The sequence below is a fragment of the Diplotaxodon limnothrissa genome, linkage group LG22 (genome assembly GCF_057381915.1).
Source record: "Diplotaxodon limnothrissa isolate DT_005_m linkage group LG22, D_limnothrissa_male_GT1.1, whole genome shotgun sequence".
Taxonomy (NCBI): Eukaryota; Metazoa; Chordata; class Actinopteri; order Cichliformes; family Cichlidae; genus Diplotaxodon; species Diplotaxodon limnothrissa.
The window spans coordinates 16,453,323-16,475,467 of record NC_140616.1 but is presented as its reverse complement, the minus strand read 5'-3'; the positions used below and the strand labels follow the sequence as shown (position 1 = coordinate 16,475,467).

Sequence of the window (22,145 nt, the reverse complement as noted above, 5' to 3'; positions counted from 1 at the left end):
CGTTTATGCCGTTTGTACGTAAATATAAAAAAAAAATTAAATCTATATTTAGAAGATTTTTTACATAATGTTTTACATTATCATAATCATATTTTTGTTAATTTTCTGTGAGATTCGTTTATTTGTTTTTTGCTCATTCGGCGCAGTCTTAAAAAAAATTGCCCTTAGATTTGGCTACCATAGCAACTCCCTTCTTACGTCACCCATCCGGGCTCGACCCTGCTGCCGTGTCTTTGATTGGAGGGAAACCCCGTGGATGAGCGGGAGAGATCATCAGCTGTGCGGCCGGGAATCAGGAACAACACCGTCTAACGACACTCGCAGGTTAGTTACATCTATTTACTGCTCTTGCTCGGTGGTGTTTTTATCCAAAGAGTCCCTGCTTGTGCTTCTGGTAAGGTATCTTTTTAAACCCTGCATTAATCGCCGCATCTAGCGGCTGTAAGTGGAAATCGTTGATACTCCGCGCTGCTCAGTCATTGTTCGGTGCTCGCCTGACAGGGAAGCGTTACTTACGGCAACGTTAACCCATCTATTTTTGTTCGCTCGCTGTTTTTAGAGGACGCCTCTCGGCCCTGCTAAGCGGCATTTTTTTGTGAATGAAGCAGTCTAAAATGTGAGAATAACTGTGGCTAGAAGAAGCGGTCTGGTTTGCTTTCCGGGAAGCGAAAAAGGGCGTTCACTGAGGACTGAACGAAGCGAGGCTCCTTTCATTCCTCTAACCGACTCAGTGACACACTTATTATCCTATAGCCGCCTGCAGCGTTAGGAAGCTTTCCCCAAATTAAACGCAGAGACTGTGTAATCCATATCGTTTATTAAGCTCTTGAAAATGATTTTTTTTTTTGTTCGGTCTGCATTCGTGCCTTACATGGTACGCGCTGGGTGGGCAGGTGTGTGAATGAGTGTGACGTGAAACTGGGTGGCCGACATTCCTCTAAGGGGTGCAGGTGGCAGCGTGCAGGGAAAATTTTCTCACCCATTTTGTGGCTTTTGAAATGAATTCATAGGTTTGGGATTTTTTTTTCTTTTATATATTTTGCTTTGTAAACAGGCTGCACATTTATTCGCACACGTAGTCCTTTTATACTGCAGCATCTTACCTGTGAAGGGGTCTACATATTTTTTTTAAAAAGGAAACGAGTTCCTCAGCATAGGTTACTGTCTGTATTCTACTACAGTAAATTAGACTTCCTGTCCTGTGCTATGAGCCGATTTACAATCATTTAAGTTAAAACTAAAACAGATCGTTGACTGACCGAAGTTAATATGCAACTAGTCTGAGATTAGCTCAGCACTGTGGCATGCGTGTTAACTGGCTGTAGAGGAAAACGGACAATGTTGACAACTTATGCTGTGGGACATTTTGATGGAAGAACTAAATGATATAAAATAGTCTGTAGACTAATAAAAAAATAACCACTGATGACCACTGATTTCTGGGGAAATGTCCATCATCTAATGTAAATTTTCTGGAATTTCATAACCACTTATAATTATTTTTACATGCCGGCTACACTTTTCCTGTGATCTATTATGACATTTTGCCTATTCTTGTCTTCAGGATAGTGAGTCAGAAGAAGCCTAAAACTGTATCTGCTGTACAAGTCGTGATTATAGGCACTTTCCCCCTTTGTATTTCTAAAGACTTAGAGTCCAAATGATTTAGTCACCACTTTAAATCAAGTCTGTGCCCGATCGAGTGAAGACGAGACAAGCAGATTGATTTGTATTTAAGAAAAAAAAAGGTGCTTTGCTGGTGTGGACACACCCAGTGTTCCCATGAATTCTTAACAGCCGACACACTGTTGTTTTAGCTACAGTCCTGTCAGAGTTTTTGATTATGTAATATGCTTCAAGGTTATAAATGTTCTATTTTCTCACAGTTAACTAACTGTAATATATAATATATTTTTTTTTGTTAAAAATGGGGATGTCTTCACAGTCAAAATGTTTAACACATACCTGAGAAATGAGGTTATGCTGGAATAACAGCACATTTACTTGCACAGTAGTCCTCCATTATTCACATATAGTAATGAAATCTACTTTTTCTCTCTCTACAATTTCTTTGCTTGGCCTCCCTTAACACACCGTCCTTAACTCCTGTCCTGTTTGTTTTGTCCTTCCTGACTCCCTTTCCTCTCTCCTTCCTCCACCCCCACATGACAGTCATGGCAGACAGAGAGGAGCTGGTACAGAAGGCCAAACTGGCCGAGCAGGCTGAGCGCTACGAGGACATGGCTGCAGCCATGAAGGCTGTCACAGAGCTGAACCAGGAGCTCAACAACGAGGAGCGCAATCTGCTCTCTGTTGCCTACAAGAATGTGGTCGGAGCTCGAAGGTCCTCCTGGAGGGTGATCTCCAGCATCGAGCAGAAGGCTGAAGCCGAAAAGAAGGCTGAAGCCGAAAAGACGCCTGAAAGCGAAAAGAAGGCCACGCTGGTCAAGGAGTACAGAGAGAAGATCGAGGGGGAGCTCAAACAGATCTGCCAGGAAGTTCGGGTAAGGAGGAGCAGAGGTGTTGAAGCTAAATGCTTGTTGCAAGAAAATATAAATGCACAGCAGCTGCTCCTCTTTGTATTAGTCCAACCTGTATTCAGATAGTGGCCGGTCTTGGTCACCTCTGTCTAGTGTGTGTGTGTGTGTGTGTGTGTGTGTGTGTGTGTGTGTGTGTGTGTGTGTATTTATTTATTTAATTTAAATAATCAAGCTGCAAAAGCCAACATCGACAGCAGTTTAAAAAGAAAAAGAACAGCTTCCTTATGAATGGAAGCAAACACACATCCCTTACAAAAAGTAGTAGTAGAACCATGCTTTTTACACATTAGTGACACCTACAGGTATGTTGTGGTGCTTGTGTTTATGTGGTAGGGATCTAAAGAGGGACAATATAAACCTGCAGCTAACAGGATTTAAATATTAGTCATAGTTCTCAGCATACAAGCACTTGTCTAGGTTAATATGGCTTTACTTACGTCGCTGTTCACCTCTGAATATCTTAGCTGTAGTATTTAGGCCCATCTTACACAGTTGGAACTATGAACACAAAGCACCAAGTAGGCAAATGAAGGCACTCTTCCTAGCAGTTGTTTGAATATCACACAGATAAACTTCAGTATTTGGGTAGTTTGGATACATCCTGTATTTGCGGATTCACAGCCCTGTGACCTTGTGACCTTTAAAAGGAAACTTAAACATATAGGCCCACTACACTGATTCAACTCCATAGACGAAAGTTTGCATGTTGTAAAGCATATCTAGCTCTACTATAAGTAGATATAGTAGATTAGTATATTTTACTCAAATGAAACTGTCTTTGATGTTTTATATTAACTTATACACAGGAAGCGTCCAGTACGCATTAAAATTGCAGCGCATGAAATAGGACTAAAAAGTTCAGCACTTCCTGCCGAAGTCCACATGATGAATCAGATGGGTGTAGCCTAGAATTTTAAGGCCTAGAATATGATTGGCAGCTACGTTAAAGGAAGAGGAATATTCCCTGCTCATAGTTTCACTGGACAGGTGTGTACTCTTAACATACCTGTCGAGTGATTTCTACATATTTCATGTTAATTGTGGTGGAAATGGGGAAATGCACATATAAAGGGAGACACATTCACTCTTACAAACTTATAAAAAGATATTTAAATTATTTACCAAGTATACTTTGTAAAGAAAAAATAGCAAAGCTCGGTTGGACTGCAGCAAACAGTAGGTCTTGTTCTGCAGTGCAGCCTGGGTGAGATCTACATAGCAGCATGTGGAGCACTTCTCCACCTGCTGCAGATACGTGATCGCTGTTGATCTCAAAAGCATGAGAACTGCTGTTGCGACTTCCAGTGTATGGTGGTGGATTTGGAATACATTCAACCATGTGAGCAAATCCCCTCTGGATGAAGTAACTGAATGATACTGAGCACCTCCATAACAGCACCCTGGCCCAGTGAGGCAGCCATTAGGGAAAAGGAGTTAAAAATGTCACTGGCTCACTTATAACTGCTGGGGTTTGTGTGTGTTGCACGTGTTCTTTAGAGTTAAACTTCCACATTTCTTTTCGCAGGACCTGCTCGACAAATATCTGATCCCCAAAGCATCAGGCGCAGAGGGCAAAGTCTTCTACCTGAAGATGAAGGGAGACTACTTCCGCTACCTGGCTGAGGTGGCTACCGGAGACGAGAGGAACGGTAAATAAAACAGACATCATACACCGCCCCTTCTTCTTATCCTGTCGTGCAGTCACTCAAGGTAGTGATAGTGAGTGCTTATGTTCAGGGTTTATGAAAACCATGCGGTGGTGTGTCACGCAGCTGCCGGTCGGTGGGATGAACGTGTGCTGACTGGGCGTCCTGAACATCCTTTTTAGGGTAGGAGACCCTAGGACTGGTTCAGGTGTTGTTTTTAGCCAGAATGCTAACGCGCTTCTCGTCCTTGACCTACAACTGTCCGCCAAAATGCTGGCAAGTGCTGCTGCGAGGTTGTCATGGCAACTGCAGCAGCAGCAGGGTGTTGGCTGCTTCTAGTTGCCAGAAGGCATTTTAGATTACTTTTCTTTTGTTAATTTTGGGTGGTTTTGTAAAAGATTGTTCTTTTGTTACATATTCCATAAAATATCCATCAAATCCGCTTTCAAATGATTGGATACTTCATCTTTTTGGTTCTGAGGACCTGTACTTGACAGTGGAGCTGAATAGAAATATTAATCAGATGATTTTACTTTTTGTTTAATGTATTTTTGTTGTTGTCTAACTTCTAAAAATTCAGTGTGTGGTTTCCAAGAAATAATTTTTCCCATTTGAAACCATATCTGCTTTTTTGCTTGTGCAGAAATTGTTAAGAACTCACAAGGTGGCTACCAGGATGCCTATGACATCAGCCTAAAGGAAATGGAGGCTACACATCCCATCCGCCTGGGCCTTGCGCTGAACTTCTCCGTCTTCTACTACGAGATTGCAAACCTGCCTGAGGAGGCTTGCAAACTGGCCAAGACGGTAAGAAGGGTCCTCTGTTTGTTGTCCCTCTCTTTAAAAAGCACTGAAGCATCATGAAAATGATGTTAGTACCACTTTTCCACCAGAGGTGTACAGGTACTGATTTTGAGGCCATTATTAATGTCATGCATATCACCTTATGGATACATAAAAATAATAAATACACTTAGTAGCACGCGTGCACTCTCTCGTAGCTGAGTGTCACTCAGTGGTTTCTGTGCCTATCATTGCCATGAGTCTGAAGATTAAATTGATATTCTGCTATCTCCGGTCCTCGCACTGCTGCTAATCTCCATGTCTCTGACTTGACTCTGATTGGTATGACCCTAACCCTTTGGTGGAAATAAGGTTATGCTTGAAACTACACTGTTAGTTTGTCAGCGGAAAGGATGATGAGTCTTTTAAAATTTTCTGCTTACAGTACTCTTTATACTTTAGGATTTTGTTAAAGGAGACCTTGAAAAATGGGGGAGTAAAGGCAGCGTTTCTTTTTCACAACATTCTGAGGAATTGCTGATAATAGTACAGACCCTTGATTAATGTAATTGATACCAAAGACAACATTAAGCCTTTCCACTTCCACGACTCTGTTAGGGTCCACTTGTGTCCAAATGATCGGACAGTAAGTGCTCGAATGGGTGTCTTTGTGCCTGCCTGTATTCTTGTTTTTTTGTGACCATGCTTAGTTAGTGCACTGTAATGTACGAACTATGAATGTGTTACAGCCAGCACACTTCAGAGAAGTAAAACGGGTATAACAGGAGTGACTGGTTGGCCGTTGGGTCTTCTGTTGTCCGTGTCACTCAAAGACTAAAGATAGGGGTAACAGTGTAACTGTCGGGTGTGGGATAAAGCTTTGAATTTTTTTTAAAATAGTGATATAATTCATTCAGACTTTTATTTCACGGTGACCAATCAAATCAAAGTGAGATTTAGGTTTAGATGGAATCTGTTAGTATCGCCACACACTATTAAACCAAAGTCACTGCTATAAAGTAAAATAAAGCTGCTAATGATTATCATTTAGAAATTTCTTGTAATTTCCATGTTAACCTATGGCAACCACATGTCAGGATCCCACAAATTTACTGTGCCCAGGCAAGAAGATTAAAACCCTCCAATAAAGCAACGGACTCGTATTTTGAATTCAATTTTCAGCTCAGTTCAGATTTATTTATAAATACAACAAAGGTCACTTTAAGGAAAAAAACGAATTCAAGAGGAAGATAATTCTGGCAGCGGGAGTACCCGGGGAGAAACTACGCGAATATAGTCCAAAGACATGCAGTTAGTGGGGACAGGTTAATTGGAAACACTAAATTGCCCATAGGTGTGAATGGGGGAGCGAATGCGATTGCTTGTCTCCAGTCTAAGTGTTAGCCCTGCGACAGACTGGCGACCTGTCCAGGGAGTACCCTGCCTCTCGCCCTAAGACAGCTGGGATAGGTTCCAGCTCCCCCCGTGACCCTGAAAATGATAAGCGGAAGCGAATGGACAGATGGATAATTCTGGCAGGGGCAGCCAACAACCAACAGTCAGTGCACCATTGGAATTCCCCAGCAGCATAACTATGGAAGCGTTTGTGACCACCTGATCCAGCCCCAACTATAAGCTTTATCAAAAAGGGAAGTTTTAAGCCTAATCATAAAAGTAAAGAGGGTGTTTATCTCCCGAATCCAAACTGGGAGCTGGTTCCACAGAAGAGGAGCCTGAAAGCTTAAGGTTCTGCCTCCTGTTCTACTTTTAAATATCCTAGCAACCACAGGTAAAGCTGAACCTCACTGCAATACCTTTCATCACACTATGAGAGAACATACTATTGAAAGAAAAAATAAATAATTTGATGGACACCGCAGTAGTCTGGACATTCCTGGCATCACATAACAGCTCGCCGCTAGATTTTTATATAACTTCTTGTGTTGACGTCTTTGGGACACTTTTTTTTTTTTTTTTTTTTTTGTCATTCGATACAGTTAGGAAAAGGCTAAAATAATTGAGTGTGTTTATGGATTTGTGAATAAATGGTCTGCCAGAGCACAGTTTTGTGCAAACACTTGTACTTGTTTCTAAAAGACCACCCCATATAATCAAAGTAGTTTACAGTATCAGGCACAACACAGATGTACCCTTTTATCCTAGAGATCTATAAATGGCTGCTTGTTGTTGCTTTCTGTTTAGCTTATTGTTTTTGGCCCTGCTAATACAAGCTCACTGTAGGCACTTTCAAGACTGTACTCTGGGTTTTGGAAGTCCTGATTGTTTCACTGTGTGTCTTCCAGGCCTTTGATGATGCCATCGCCAAGCTGGACTCACTCAACACTGAATCTTACAAAGACAGCACCTTGATCATGCAGCTGCTCCGTGACAACCTGACTGTGAGTGTCTCCTCTTGATGAAACTATATTAAAATTTGGTTTTCCCTTATGCTTATACATGAGCGCTAAATTTATTATCTTGCACTTTTTAAATGCAGCTGTGGATGTCGGACCCAAGCGGTGAGGGCGGGATTGAGGTAGAAGAGGGGGAGCAGCCAGCTGAAGACAAGAACTGAACTTCAGACGAGAAAAGAAACCCCGCAGTTTTCTTTCCCTTTTTTTTTTTTTTTTTTTAAAAAAACCTCTCACCAGCCTAAGTTGTGTGTGTGTGGTTGTGTGTCCACATACATGCACAAATATGTATGTTTACACTCCACTCTGTGTGTAAAGTACAGTATGTGTGTGCAGATACATTGAAGCATTGAAGTGTATGTGTTAAGTGTATCAACACCTCCACAGGGAAAAGAATGGAATAGATTGGTTGTTTTTATTTTATTTTTTTAACATAACTCATTGTGTGACCCAGTGGATGTTCATTTCCTTTAGAATTCTTTTCCTTTAAATAATTTTGTCTCTTTTAGTCCAAATGAAATCCCTCCTTTGGATCCAAATCTGCCCCATTCTCTCGAACCTTATTCACTGTAGCAAACCGCTGCTGTTGCAGGAAAGCAAACCAACCAACCTCGAAGTGTAACTTTGATAATAATTTGTATGTTTTTACTTGAACTGAACATTTACAACCTTTGTGACACTTTAGTCCACAAAACTCCTTTGAGGCACGTGTTAAAAGGGAAAAAAATGGTCACAGTAGTCTGAATTCATTACTTTTTTTTTTCTTCATCTGACAATAGCAGTACACACATACTGTTGGCAGGTTTCACCTATTACGGTATTGCTTGTATCCATACGGCCCTGTCAGTGTCCAGTGTAGCAGGTAGAGATTTTTTTTTTTTTTTTTTTTTGTGTAAATGGATGGTACATGTGTCATGGCTCAATGGGTTTTTACAGTGCTTTCAGGCATAGGAAAGGTTTTCTATATGAATGACCACTTACAAAAGCTGTAATTTACTTTTGGTTTGTTGAGAGGGTTACATTCCATTTTACTGACATCTTTTCACTCATCAGTGAAACGAGTAGACTGTAATGTCCTGCAGTTTTGCATACCACGTGACAAGCTATATAGACAGCCTAAGATAAAGTTAACAGCTTGATAAAATGGCTCGATACTGTAACTTTTGATATTTTATCTCTTCAGCAGTGCAGAGGATACTTTTTGCCATGTGCTTTTATGTGGCTTTCTACTCTTTTTCTATTCAGGTGTTTTTTGTATTTTCTTTTGTTTATTTTATTCCCTTATTGAGTATTGATTTGACTCCTGGAATGTATGTGGTTCTCAGTAGTCTGGTGTGAGGGTTAGGCATCGCTTTTAAAACTGGCAATCTCTGCTTAGGATTAGGTGGAATACAGTTACATTTATCTTCCTTGAAAGTACATTTTGAAAAGGCAAAATTTCAAACCATGGCAAATATAAAAATGAGAATTTTAGGTAAGTTGATAGGAAATTGCATTAAGGTCATTTAGTGATCACAAAGTAGTGCCAGTTTCTTCTAAGTACAGTATCTTGGTTTTAAAAAAAGTTGGGATGCAGGATTTGGCGAGTAATGCTCTTGGGTATGTTATTTGGTTATGTGCTTTCATGTAAGTGGAATTAAAACATTCAAATTAAGATGGTGTGCTCGGTTTCTCTGTTCTTTATGTGTGATGTGAATTGTTGGTTCACAGATTTCACTGAGACAAACCCACAAATGGCCCAAGCATGAAATAATGTTTAAAGCAAAGAAATGAGGGCTGTTCCATACAGTCATGTGAAAAGTTTCCACAGGGCTTCAAGCAGTCATGTGGGAAAAAGTCAAGCACATCCTATGACTCAATAGCTTGTAGAACAGACCTCGGCTACGTTAATTTGAACTTTATCACTCTCTCACATTGTTATGGAGGAATTTTGGCCCACTTTTATTTACAATGTTAGGGTGTTGCTTCAGTTCATGGAGATTTGCAGGAATTCACACCTCTGTTGAAAGTCCCACCACAGCATTTGAATGAGGTTGAGGTGTGGACATAACTGAGCCATTGTAACACCTTGATTCCTTTGTTTTTCAACCATTCTGTTATAGATTTCCTGCTGTGCTTGCGTCTGCAGCAAGACAATGACCGCAGTTTTGGTCAAACTTTAGTTATCAGACAAATCATTTTGGCATATAGAGGAGTTCATAGTAGGATGAGTGAGTGCAATTTGCCCATTTTAGGACTCCTCCACTGCCATGCGTAATCTTAATCATCTGTCCAAAGAACATTGTCCAAGAACTCATCCATCCTTGTTTCGACTCAATTAAACAAAGACCTACTGTACTCGTGTTCTTTTGAGAGAGAGAAGAGGGTTTCTCCTAAGTAAACGTTAAAACAAGCCATACTTGTTCCTTGTTCCGGCTGGGATGTCCACTACTGGGAAGGTTGTGGCATTGTGTTCACACACATGAATGTCAAAATGTCTGCTTTTATAGAAGCGCTCACACGTACTCGAGTGTATTTGATCATCTGCACCATAGCTGCTACTTGACCAATTAATTCCTATGGAAGATTTAAGCGATTTTAGGTGGCTGAAGTGAATAAAATTTGAATGGCATGTCAAATTTCACCCTTTATATGGGATAAAACCTTGTACTCTCATCATATCACTGCCTGTAGAAGAATTATAAAGCAGTTTGAGGTGCAAAATTAACACTAAAGATCAGACACAGTTGTATTCTGGTCTGACGAGAGATGGATGCTTCCTGGACTGAAAACACTGCCCTCTGCAGATAGTGATGTATTAAAGGGCACATGTGATGCATTTAGGTGGAATGTGGGAGAAAATATTCTCACTTATTCACTTTATATCTGTGGGTATTTTTTTTTTGATCAGTGGGCCACTTCAGATCAGTGGGTCTGTTCACCTTTGATCAGTGACAGTCACTGAAGCTCTCTTTCATTTCTGTAAAGGTATCATTTAATGACTTAAGTCACTAAATATGTATGAAAGCTTAATAATGTAGAGTTAAAGGGGTGTGCATCCTTCCTTAAAACCCTTACATATAGTCCTAAATAACCTCAGACTCTTGCCAAATGAGGGAGGGGTGTCTCAGCCATGCCTATCGCAGTTTCAGTGTTAAAACTGATTAGCAGTTGGGAATGTTGCATGTATGTATATGAATATGGGCATTGCCTTTCCCGCCAGTTGATACTAAAGAGCGCGAATTTAGCTCGTTCTTCTGCATCATCACTTAACAAGAGAGCTTTCTGGTGGGCACAATCAGGCATTTTGAGGATTTAACAAAACGTTTTTCATGATTTCATCATCACGCGTAGAGTAGTGGTCAACGCCCCTTTGTTATCTTTTTTTTTTCTTTCTCTCTCGCCAAACAATGATTGGTCCATTTCGGTGACGCGCCCAGTAGTATATATCAGACAACTTCCCGAGGACTTCCTCCCCCTCAACCCCGGCTGTCAGTGCTGTGTGAGTGCGTGTGTGCTCCTGAGCTCGCTCGGCACACATTCTATAAAAAAATAAAAATACAAAAAAAATTTAAAACATAAAAAACGCCAAAAAATCTTTTTTTTTTTCCGTTTACTTTTCTTTTTGTAACAAGTCGGTGAAGCTGGAGGAGACATTCGAGGACTGGACGGTAACGTACAAGCAGGGGCTGCCTAACGTATCGAATTTTTTTAGTCGACGTGTTACTGATTCCGTAGCGAGGCCAAGTACCGCTATATTTGCTTTTATTTCTGCATGTCAGGTTTGAATGACAGTTTTAAGCCAATAAGAAGTCGACGTTTTGCCATTTTAGCATCTCCGTCTTATAAATTCTTTTACCCGAAAACACTGCAACTGACTTGACTAGTCAACGGTTGTATCACGTTCTGCCCCGAACCGACGTGACGCTAGCGACCGTTGGACAACCGAGGTATTGGCTCATCGTCGCAAACTTTTTCTTTAAGAACATATAGCTTCGTACGATTATTCTACTAGCCTCCACAGCCACGGGAAAATGAACCCCAGTGCTCCCAGTTACCCCATGGCCTCCCTGTACGTCGGAGATCTGCATCAAGATGTGACCGAGGCCATGCTGTACGAGAAATTCAGCCCAGCCGGAGCAATCCTCTCTATCCGGGTCTGTAGGGACATGATCACCCGGCGTTCCTTGGGATACGCCTATGTAAACTTCCAGCAACCGGCGGACGGTAAGTAATTTATTTAAATATAACATTTGAGAAAATGTGCTTTATAAGAAATCCGTGACAAGTGAGAGCTAGCCTATTCCTACTACACGTGACTGCGGCCGACATGTTGTAGGTAGGGTCTCCTCATGTGAACCTCCCAGCAGTGGCGTAGCAGCACCGAGTCCGCCCAGCCCTCCCCAGTAATGTAGCATTGCTGCAGGCTGCCGAGCGAATACTTGGTCCACTTTTATCTCCCTTCTGTGCGGACAACACCCCAACTCTTACCCTTAAAACGATTAGACAACAGTTTAGAAGTGGTGGTGTAAACATTTATCAGCATCAGGGAAAAATAAGTAAGTAAAATTTTATTTGTATAGAACCTTTCAAGACAAAAATCACAAAGTGCTAAATTAAACCAATGAGTCCACAGATCTCAGGCTTAAAGGAAGGGAAAAATAAGAGTGCTGACTTTCAAACAAGTTTTTATTTTTATTTTTTTTGCAAAATGCTTTTCTGTCTAGAGGCCACAAATCTGCCTCCATCCACCTCTATAAACGTTTTCTGCCTAACACTGTTTGAGCAAAGAGAAAAGGGACTCTTGAGTATGTTTCTAATCTTCAACAGCGATGGCCAGAATTTTGACCATGTTTCAGTTTGTTCAGATGTTGTTCCATCATCTCATATTTACCTAATGGTTTGACTCCACTTGTGTCCCCCCCCCCCCCCCCCCCCCCCCCCCACACACACACACCCACACACCCACACACCCACACACCCACACACACACACACACACACACACACTTTATTTGTAGGATGTTTTCTGATTTTAAAGTTGTTGCCAGTTGAAATGCATATGTACAGCAATGCCTTCAGGTTTATTTGTCTAAGTTTGGGGAAACTAGTGGGGATGCTTGACAGCATCTAGATTCACCAGAGGGGTTTAATATTGAGATTAAGGTGCAGATGAACTAAGGTTAGCCCCAATTAATGCACAGGATGTAATATTTGCTGTGCTGCTCTCAGTGGGGAGAACGCAAGAGGTTACTAATGTACATATGCTGATGTACTTGTGACCAGAAGGACCAGTTTGAACTGAAGGAAGTCGATTAAAGCACCTACTGTGAAGTTGCCCTGGGGGATGATACCTGAAAGGAGGACTAACACATGCTAATGTGCCTTAACACCTTTACAGAATTAATGCTGCTTTCATTTCTTTGAAATGGCTCAGGGGAAAAAAATCTTGTAAATCAAGATTTCTCACATTGGTTTGCTAAACAGCTTTTCACAACCCCCCCCCCCTCTCAAGACTAACCTGCATATCAGCTGGTTGCTATCACACCCAAACACAATGGATGACTCAGACCTAATCATTTCTTTTAACCCCCCCCCTTCTCCGTCTCTCTTCAGCTGAGCGTGCACTGGACACCATGAACTTTGACGTGATAAAGGGGCAGCCTGTACGCATCATGTGGTCGCAGCGTGATCCATCACTGAGAAAAAGCGGCGTGGGAAACATCTTCATCAAGAATCTTGACAAGTCCATTGACAACAAGGCTCTTTATGACACCTTCTCCGCTTTTGGCAACATCCTGTCCTGCAAGGTAAAGCTTTTCTGCCCCTTTCTCTCCCTTTTGTTACAGGTAACCTGAAAGCAGAGGTGGAGGTGGCTCAGCAGGTCGTATGATTGTATTCGCATGCAAGAGCTCTACTAGAGACTATGTGCTACAGAGTTGTGAAAAGCATTCTCCCATTAACACATTTTTTCACCTTTTCTGCTGACACCGGAATACTCACTCCTCACGTCACGAAAGATGGAAAAACGCGTCAATTTGGATCTGTAGCTGCAACATAGTAATGTGGAGATGTAGAGAAAAACAGATTATAAGGAGGAGAGGGTTTGCATCCCTGAACCAGTCAGTTTGGATGTAAAGTGACACACTGGATCCAGAGAAAGATTTACATTCATTCATTAGACCGTGTTTAGATTTTCTAATTGGTTTATTACAAATCATAATATGCAGGTTATTTTTCAGGGTATACTTTTCGTGATAAAACTGGCTGCAAAGCCAGAAATATTAGAAAAGGTAACAGTGAGACAGGTTAGATTCAACGTATCATCGCTGGAAAAATGCACAACTCAAAATAATAAAATGCAGTTAGGCATCTGATCTGAATTTTAAACAATATATGTACATAGAATATTTCCACACAAATATACACAACCAATAACAATATAAACAATATAAACATTCATATACAATAACATGACCATATAATAATAACAATGTTTTAATGTGAGTGTGATCCTACAGACTGTTCAGGTTAAGTATACTTGTTGCTGCATGTTTGTGTCTGTGTGTGTTTTTAAAAGCTGCATGTGTTCTCTTCCTGTAAGGTGGTTTGTGACGAGAATGGCTCTAAAGGCTACGGGTTTGTGCATTTTGAGACTCAGGAGGCGGCTGAACGAGCCATTGAGAAAATGAATGGCATGCTGCTCAATGACCGGAAAGTGTAAGTGAATGTATTCACTGGCTTCCAGGTGTTTGGATGTATAATTTCTGAAAGCTGCTGAGTCATGTTAACCAACAGTGTTGGATGTTTCAGTGCAATGTTGATGAAGTTTGTTTGTGATAAAAGTGTATAGCTGTAATATACAAATAAGTCATAACAGTTATGCAGTAATTAAACTGTACTAATTTTTACTGTCCCCCATAATGAATGCGCTTGTAAGTTTTAAAATATCCTTTTAATGCAGGTTTGTGGGCCGCTTCAAATCTCGCAAAGAGCGCGAGGCTGAGTTGGGTGCCCGAGCCAAGGAGTTTACAAATGTCTACATTAAAAACTTTGGCGATGAGATGGACGATGAGAAGCTGAGGGAGCTCTTCAGTAAATATGGTAAGTCGGCGTGTCCCAACTTTAAAATGGTTTCAGCTGCTCCAGTGTTGGCATAAAGAGGTATTTAAAAAAAAAAAAAAAAAAAAGGAAGGCAATAAGGTTTTTTTGTTTCTTAGGTAATGCCATGAGTATCCGGGTCATGACGGACGAAAATGGAAAGTCTCGAGGGTTTGGGTTCGTTAGCTTTGAAAGACACGAGGATGCCCAAAAGGTGAGCCACGTTTAATTTCTTTCAACAAAAAAAGTAAACATCGTATCCGCCAGAAAATGTTCACAAACTTGACCCGATTTCATGCTTTCTTCAGGCGGTGGATGAGATGAACGGGAAGGAGATGAACGGCAAGCTTATGTATGTCGGCCGCGCCCAGAAGAAGGTGGAGCGACAGACTGAGCTGAAGCGCAAATTTGAGCAGATGAAGCAAGACCGCATGACTCGCTACCAGGTTCGTTTCTTCTTGACAAGTCTGCCCAGAGACCGCAGCTTTGTCAAATTCAGTGCTCCCTCTTTGGTGGGCTGCACTGGCCAAAATGGCTGCAACAGTGACACTGTAGTTCATGGGCCCCACTTTCCTTCACCGTGGATCCTGGGGATAAAAATGTGCTGCAGACAAAAACATCTGCTGGAGATCACTTTGTATATGTAGTGTTTATAAGAAGTTACAAGATTACTTTTGGTTATTTGCAGGGTGTTAATTTGTATGTGAAGAACCTTGACGATGGAATAGACGACGAACGTCTGAGGAAGGAGTTTTCGCCATTCGGCACCATAACCAGTGCCAAGGTATGACCGATAATAGAATTTTATGAGCTGGCACTAATGATCTTTTAATGCTCTCTATTATGATACTGGCAGTTGGTGACTATGTAGTATTTATAAATGCCTTTTCTCTTCTCTCTCAGGTGATGATGGAAGGAGGGCGCAGTAAAGGCTTTGGCTTTGTCTGCTTCTCGTCCCCAGAGGAGGCCACCAAAGCTGTGACAGAAATGAACGGACGTATCGTAGCCACCAAGCCGCTGTACGTGGCCCTGGCCCAGAGGAAAGAGGAGCGTCAAGCCCACCTGACCAACCAGTACATGCAGCGCATGGCCAGTGTGCGCGCAGTGCCAAATCCAGTCATTAACCCGTACCAGGCCGCCCCGCCGTCCGGCTACTTCATGGCAGCCATCCCCCAGGCCCAGAACCGTGCCGCTTACTACCCAGCTGCTGGCCAGATGGCCCAGCTCCGCCCGAGCCCACGCTGGACCACCCAAAATGTTCGACCACAGCGTGAGTATTCAGAGGTTGTCCTTTTGTAATATTTGTGTTGATATTTATTCTTGTTTTAAAAGAGACTTGAAAGATATGTTATTTTGTAAAATACAGATTGTCTATTATTTTCACCAATTATGCAAAAATCAGCAGACCACCTGCGTTTTGTGTCCATAGTCTACTTCAGTTGAACGGCTCATTTAGAGATGTTCAGAGACAGCACTGTTTCTTAATATAGTCAAATTCCCAATAAAGCTGTTTTCATTTACATACTTTTCACTTTATCTGGTCAGAAAGCAGAACAAGTATGAAAAGGAGCTGAAATGAGAATGAGATGTTTGTGCTGCTAAAATATTCAAATGCACCTTCTGGAGTGTGTGTTGGGCTTGAATGAATTTAACTAATGAACTATAAATGGGATATTAATAGCAGTTTGATTTTATTTGTCCATAGACTTCCAGAACATGTCGGGTGGAATACGTCCCTCAGGCCCTCGCCCTCAAACCTTCAGCACAGTGCGGCCTTCCTCCCAGGTGCCCCGCATGATGACCACCCAGCGAGTCGGTCAGTCCACTGACACTGTCCACACACAGTTGTGTCCTGTAACTCTTCTGCTTGTTAGTTATTATATTTCATGCTCATCCTTTTTGTTTTTTCTTTTTCTTTTTTCCCCCCTTCAGCCACTCAGACCATGGGCCCCCGACCAGCCACTGCAGCTGCCGCAGCAGCTACCCCCGTGCGTGGAGTACCTCAGTACAAGTATGCAGCAGGAGTTCGCAATACCCAACAGCACATGAACACTCAGCCACAAGTTAACATGCAGCAGGTAGGAATGCTCATTATCTAGAACTAATGGCTTTTTTTCTGCCCTACAACTGAGGAAAAACTGGGATGTACATAAATTTTTTTTTTTTTTTTTTTTTAAATTTCCAATCTTCCCAAAGCCTGCAGTCCACGTCCAGGGACAGGAGCCTCTGACTGCCTCCATGCTGGCTGCTGCTCCTCCTCAGGAGCAGAAGCAGATGCTGGGTAAGGTTTAGTAGCAGCTCTCCATGACTAAATGTAGCCTTAGCCTATCTATAGCAGTAGTACTGAGTACAGGCACGGCCTTTCTTTGTTCATCCTGTCTTTAAATCTCTTATGTGTCCCTCCAATAGGTGAGCGTCTGTTTCCACTGATCCAGAACATGCACCCCAGCCTGGCAGGCAAGATCACAGGCATGCTGCTGGAGATCGACAACTCAGAGCTGCTCCACATGCTGGAGTCCCCAGAGTCTCTCCGCTCAAAGGTCAGTACTTATGCAAGTTATTATCAACAATGTCAGGCCGTTAATTATTTTAAGAGTCTTCCTCTTAAAAAGGAGAGCAGAGTGCTCGCTGTTGCTAACATTAGGTGACCTGCTGTGTTTAGGTGGATGAGGCTGTGGCTGTACTGCAGGCTCATCAGGCCAAGGAAGCCGCCCAGAAGACAGTGACCAATTCAGCTGGTGTCCCAAGTGTTTAGGTATGACTTTTCAGAGCTGCTGTAACAAGGAGAGGCTAGTGCTTTCATTTCATTTAGAGCCTCTTGTAAATAGAAAACGTCACATCTTTTTTTTTTTTTTTTTTTTTTTTTTTTTTTTTTTTCCGCAGGAGTGTGGAACCTTGAGACCAGCTTCACCGATGGACAAAAGAATTTCACAGTGGAAAAAGTTGAAAAACACACAAAACAAAGTAAAAAGAAAATAAATAATATATTAAAAAAAATAACAATGAAAACAAATCTCCAGCCCGGCCTACAATGAACAGAAACATCAGGTCTGGTTTGTTGAATGAAAGATGGGGGGAAAAAAAGGGAAAAAGTTCAAATAAAAAATGCTCAGTTTTGAGGGGTTTTAAAGGAGAATTCTGTGGAACAAAAGATTGAAAGCATTCCTTTCTGCCATTTTATCAATTTCTTTTTTGAATGTTTGGACCTGTTGTTGTCAATTTTCCCCTGACCTTTGCTTGCTTGAATAAAACGAATAATAAAACACATCTGTTACATGCTCGATCTGAGGCATCACTAGTTCACATTATGAAACCACCACAGAAGTTGTGTTTCAAGTCTTTTTCTTTATTTGTGCTTTTGTGACAGGAGGAACAGTCAAACATTAACAAGCACTGAAACACATTTTTAGGCTCCCTGATGTCAAGTCAGCCATCCAACACGAGCAGCTGTATGAATTCAGTCCACGACAAAAGATGGTGATGTGGTGGCACGTCTGCTAGAGAAGCTGATCGTTTTCATTTAGTTGCCGATGGCAGCGGCCTGATCTCTCATTGTCTGGACCATAGCCTCCACCTGCTTCTGGAGGTTCTCAAACATGGGCTGCAACTGGGTGGCCAGAGGTTTGAGCTGCTCCTCCACGTTGGTGGAAGCGGCCCTCAGTTGTTCCTGGATCTGAATGGCCAGAGGCTCCAGCTGGGCTTTCCTCTCCTCCAAGAAAGTCCTGTTAGGGTAGAAAATGACTCACTGTTACATTTAGAAATCAGAAACGCACCACTGGCCATGTTTACTGGCAGGCTTCTTTACATGCTCACACCTCTCATTTATTGACAATCTAGGTATAAATACATGTAGAGTATGAGTGGTAGAAATACTCATATTTCAGCTACATGTACTGCATATTAATCACAGTAGTCACGGAGGATGGCTGACCCTCTGAGCCTGGTTCTGTTGGGGATTACTTCCTATTAAAAGGGAGTTTTTCCTTCCCACTGTTGCCAAGTGCTTGCTCATAGAGGGATCATCTGATTGTTGAGGTTTTCTCTTTATTATTGTAGGGTCCTTACCTTATAGTATAAAGCATCTTGGCGATATATAAATAAATCTTATTTTATTTAAAAAGTGCTTGATAATCATAATTACAAACTGCTTGGTTTATATGATCACATATTAATGACTATTTCATTTATATATATGCAAAAAAAATGCCAAGTAATTGTAAATAAATACAGTAACTAGTCTATTATTACAATAAGCTTCCCTGCACTTATCGCAGCTAGTAAAAACACAGAGATAAGAACATCTCTATCACACACGCAGTGCTCAGGGTTACTGTGTGGGTCTGGTCTGCCTTGCATGATTACGTTATCACTGAGAGGCACAGAGGAGCTGTTGGCTGGTTATTTAACAGTGGACAAAGTCCAGTTTTAATCATTCTGAACACGTCTACATGCGTGTGAAGACGTTTTGCAGATAGTTGGTTACTCACCGAGCCTGGTTGACCAGATCTGGGTTGCGGATGATCTCACTCAGGTCTTGAGGCATTTTGTTCTTCAGGTCCTCAAAGTACTGACTGAGGTTGTCAAGATTTAAGGCTTCCTGTGCAAAGCTTCCTGTTGGAAAAAAACAGAAATGAAATAAAGTGTTTTGTTTGTTTTTAAACTTCCCACCTTCCCCGATAGATATTTAACAAAAATGTCAAAATCTGGTCATACCTTGTGCCAGGGCGAGCACGACAACGGCGACAATGAGGGAGAATTTCATGACTGCTGACTGGATTACACCTGCACAACACATAACGTTTGGTGAGCAGTGCGCTTGAGGCGTTAGATGTTAAAAAGCAGTATTTGCCTGAAGTCACCCACAAAATCCACACCATGTTTAATCAGGTGAGTCAATGACAAAGTTATTGTCTAGGAATCCTGGTTTGACTTGTTGTCACATGGAAACAGAATCAATGTTTTGTGTATTTTTTCAAACTTCAGCAGTCAGTGATTATAGCTTATATACTCTAAACCTTTGAAATAATTTATCACAGAGAAAATTAAGCCTTGAAGCTCAACCTGGGTAGAAACTGGAATGAGGTTTTTTTTGTTTATTTTTAATGAGCTTCTTGCTTCTTTGGTTGTTAACTAGCAAAAGAAATGCTATAATTTACTTAAAGCACATAAAAAGTGCCTCTTCCAGAATTTTTATGTAAAAATATAACTTTAAGGATCAATCCTACACATGAGAGTACTTTTAAAAGTCATTTTCTTTACATTTCCAGCATTTATATTACGTTCTGCTCTATTATTGCATTTAAGTAGCATAGTAAATGTTTGTAGGAGTTGGCTTATTTAATGCCTGTCTTTAAATAAACTTTTGCTGCCTCTGAGCTCTGCCTCACGTCACTGTTAAATGCTGACATTTCACATACTACGAGGTGCACTTTTACAGCAAGTCTCAGAAAATATAAACAATTTAAGGCTTTTTGGGGGAAAGGAGAGAAAAGGTTTTAATTCAAACCTATTAGAAAATAAATCAGACTCACCTGTGCTGCAGGAGAATGTGGACCAGATGGTGGCTTTACTCAGGACTCTTACACTTCTTATAGCCCAGGGTGATGATGCATTCCTGTCAGACGGAGATCTGATTGGATGAGACAAAGAAAGAAAGAAAAAAAACATTACTGGATGCTGAACCTTGCTGCTCTGTCTGCCAGCTGGGCAAACCCAAGCAAAGTCCAACAGCCAACATGAGTGTGGCTCTTATCATGATGATTAGGCAAAAATATTTAATCATCAAGAACAGTATCAAGGTTACCACAGTGAGGCCAGTGAGGTTGGGGGAACTTTTGGTGACATCATCTTTAACAGATGTGATACGTGTGATTATAAAATCAGGGTTGATGTCAGTGTTGTGCTTCTGTGTTCATTTCTCAGTAAGATGTGCACACATTGTGAAAGCTCAGGAGTATATTGAGTAAACTGAGTTCTTATGACTGATTAGTTTATTGATGTGTTCTTCAGTGTGTGTACAAAGCACTGGACTCTTTGGTAAACTATGGAGTTCTCTAAAGAAAGACCACTTTGGTCCAGATCAAATCATCTTATTGGATAAATTCAATAAATCCATGTGTGGTTCACAGAGGTTAAATCAAAAATCTTGCCATTTGTATATTCTGTTTCTATAGTTCCCTAAGCCAGGAGCCTTTCTATGATTTTTGGACTGGGGTGGCACCAAACTAAAGCAGATGAAGAACTATTGAAAATCCATGGTGTAGTAATATGTAAGCCACATACTGAAGCACAAGTTTCTACCGTCCCGGGTTTTGTTATTTTATGTTCATCTTTGAAAAGTAAAACAGTTACAGGAAGCAACTAGAGACGACCTGGTGACATGAAACCAGCGAACAATGGGTGAAATAATATAGCTTTGCCTTTTAAGAAGCATAGGTGGTATAAAAGATGGACGCAGCTGTCGTGATGTCATCCATTAGTTAATTTAGTCCCGGTTTGAAGCCTTATGATGAGTCTTTTTGTCATTGGTGTTTCAAAACTGGATGTAATGATCAAGGGGCAGGTCACTGTGTCTGAATAATTCTGCTCTCTGAAAAAAGCTTCGTTTCTGTTTTTTAAATGTCCTAATATTTTATAATAATAAAATGAGTCCCAGAAACCACAAAGTCAACAGCAACATGTTAACGGAGATCATGTTTGAGAGCTAGTTTCTCTCAGACGTCTTCAGGACTGGAATTTGTTTTTGGCTTTTTTTGTTTGTTTTTTTGCCATCACAGCTATCGCCCCCTGGTGGCCAGTACGAAGAATGGAGGTCTGAGTTACTTTTTGGCTTCACATCCACTGATCCACTGATCAGAGGCATGGACATTATTGTAATTTGGGGCTTTTAACTTTACATTTAACCTTTCATTAGAGAACAACTGGTAGTTTCTTTTTGACATCATAAAAACGTTTAATTATTGCAAGGTCTTTAGATAAACCTATACTCAGAACAATGGGAAAGTCCAAGGAACTCAGTAAACACATGACTGTGCATCTTATCACGCTGATTGAAGAAAACACTTGATCATAACTAACAGTGTCAGCATTACGACAGCAAGGCCATCTCTGAGAAGACTTTTGGTGACATTAACATCAACATATATGGCAATGGATTATCATAGGCTTGATGGCAGTGTTGTGCTCCTGTTTTCAGGAACTCAGTGAAGATCTAAGAAAGGGAATTGTAGATTTACACTAGTTGGGAAGGTCTCTTCAAGCCATTTCTAAACATAAATACAAGTTATTTGAACGTGGCACCACTCTTACAAGGTTTGGAGAAGACTCATACTGTCACCCTCAAATGAGAGGAAATTGGTTAAGATGTTCTGGAACAACCCAGGAACTACTAAGGCTCAAGCCTGTCATGAACTGCTGCCAGTTTTAAGTCTCCATGGACTGAGAGATTGCTGACCGAATAAGAAGTGTTGCCATAAAATCAACACCTTTAACCTCAACTAAAATTTGCTGCTGCCCACATGGACGAGCCAAATGCTTTCTGGAGGATAGCTTTATAGTTAGATGAGACAAAGATTGTGCTATTTGTCCACAATGACAAGAGGTATGTTTGGAAGAGTAAATGTAAAGCTTTGAAACCTAAGAACACTAAACTATAGAAGCTGTCAAGCAGCTTGGTGGTAGCATCAT

At 41.2% G+C, this 22,145-nt stretch overlaps 3 protein-coding genes and 1 non-coding gene across 4 annotated transcripts; 3 read left to right on the top strand and 1 right to left on the bottom strand.

The window, feature by feature from the left end:
- Positions 1-257: 257 nt before the first annotated feature.
- On the top strand, positions 258-7,577 carry LOC146609684 (14-3-3 protein beta/alpha-A-like). Its single transcript, XM_085346590.1, has 6 exons — positions 258-324; positions 2,173-2,504; positions 4,066-4,189; positions 4,830-4,993; positions 7,273-7,368; positions 7,467-7,577. Exons 2-6 carry the CDS (start codon positions 2,175-2,177, stop codon positions 7,542-7,544), a joined length of 792 nt encoding a protein of 263 aa, XP_085202716.1. The 5' UTR covers positions 258-324; positions 2,173-2,174; the 3' UTR covers positions 7,545-7,577.
- Positions 7,578-10,842: 3,265 nt separating this feature from the next.
- LOC146609682 (polyadenylate-binding protein 1) lies at positions 10,843-17,765 on the top strand. Its single transcript, XM_085346835.1, has 14 exons — positions 10,843-11,586; positions 12,975-13,168; positions 13,963-14,078; positions 14,323-14,462; positions 14,579-14,673; positions 14,768-14,905; positions 15,148-15,243; positions 15,363-15,729; positions 16,165-16,275; positions 16,392-16,537; positions 16,656-16,740; positions 16,869-16,999; positions 17,122-17,214; positions 17,343-17,765. Exons 1-13 carry the CDS (start codon positions 11,394-11,396, stop codon positions 17,212-17,214), a joined length of 1,905 nt encoding a protein of 634 aa, XP_085202961.1. The 5' UTR covers positions 10,843-11,393; the 3' UTR covers positions 17,343-17,765.
- Positions 14,939-15,075, top strand: LOC146609683 (small nucleolar RNA SNORA5). The gene has a single exon (XR_014905098.1). It is a non-coding gene; the product is annotated as a small nucleolar RNA SNORA5 (small nucleolar RNA).
- A 25-nt stretch (positions 17,766-17,790) lies between the features above and the next one.
- LOC146609681 (type-4 ice-structuring protein-like) lies at positions 17,791-20,068 on the bottom strand. The gene is made up of 4 exons (XM_085346838.1): positions 19,991-20,068; positions 19,173-19,241; positions 18,947-19,070; positions 17,791-18,181 (listed from the first exon to the last, which is right to left on the bottom strand). The coding sequence occupies exons 2-4, from the start codon at positions 19,219-19,221 to the stop codon at positions 17,980-17,982; spliced, it is 375 nt and encodes a 124-aa protein (XP_085202964.1). The 5' UTR covers positions 19,222-19,241; positions 19,991-20,068; the 3' UTR covers positions 17,791-17,979.
- Between the last annotated feature and the right edge of the window lie 2,077 nt (positions 20,069-22,145).

Excerpts from the sequence above, each read along its gene's own strand:
- LOC146609684 (XM_085346590.1), top strand. The coding sequence starts at position 2,175 with ATGGCAGACAGAGAGGAGCTGGTACAGAAGGCCAAACTGGCCGAGCAG. Across the intron at positions 4,994-7,272 it reads CTTGCAAACTGGCCAAGACG|GCCTTTGATGATGCCATCGC; the intron begins GTAAGAAGGGTC and ends TGTGTCTTCCAG. Across the intron at positions 7,369-7,466 it reads TGCTCCGTGACAACCTGACT|CTGTGGATGTCGGACCCAAG; the intron begins GTGAGTGTCTCC and ends TTTTAAATGCAG.
- LOC146609682 (XM_085346835.1), top strand. The coding sequence starts at position 11,394 with ATGAACCCCAGTGCTCCCAGTTACCCCATGGCCTCCCTGTACGTCGGA. Across the intron at positions 11,587-12,974 it reads CTTCCAGCAACCGGCGGACG|CTGAGCGTGCACTGGACACC; the intron begins GTAAGTAATTTA and ends GTCTCTCTTCAG. Across the intron at positions 14,079-14,322 it reads CTGCTCAATGACCGGAAAGT|GTTTGTGGGCCGCTTCAAAT; the intron begins GTAAGTGAATGT and ends CTTTTAATGCAG.
- LOC146609681 (XM_085346838.1), bottom strand. The coding sequence starts at position 19,221 with ATGAAATTCTCCCTCATTGTCGCCGTTGTCGTGCTCGCCCTGGCACAA. Across the intron at positions 19,071-19,172 it reads CGTGCTCGCCCTGGCACAAG|GAAGCTTTGCACAGGAAGCC; the intron begins GTATGACCAGAT and ends TTTTTCCAACAG. Across the intron at positions 18,182-18,946 it reads GATCTGGTCAACCAGGCTCG|GACTTTCTTGGAGGAGAGGA; the intron begins GTGAGTAACCAA and ends CTACCCTAACAG.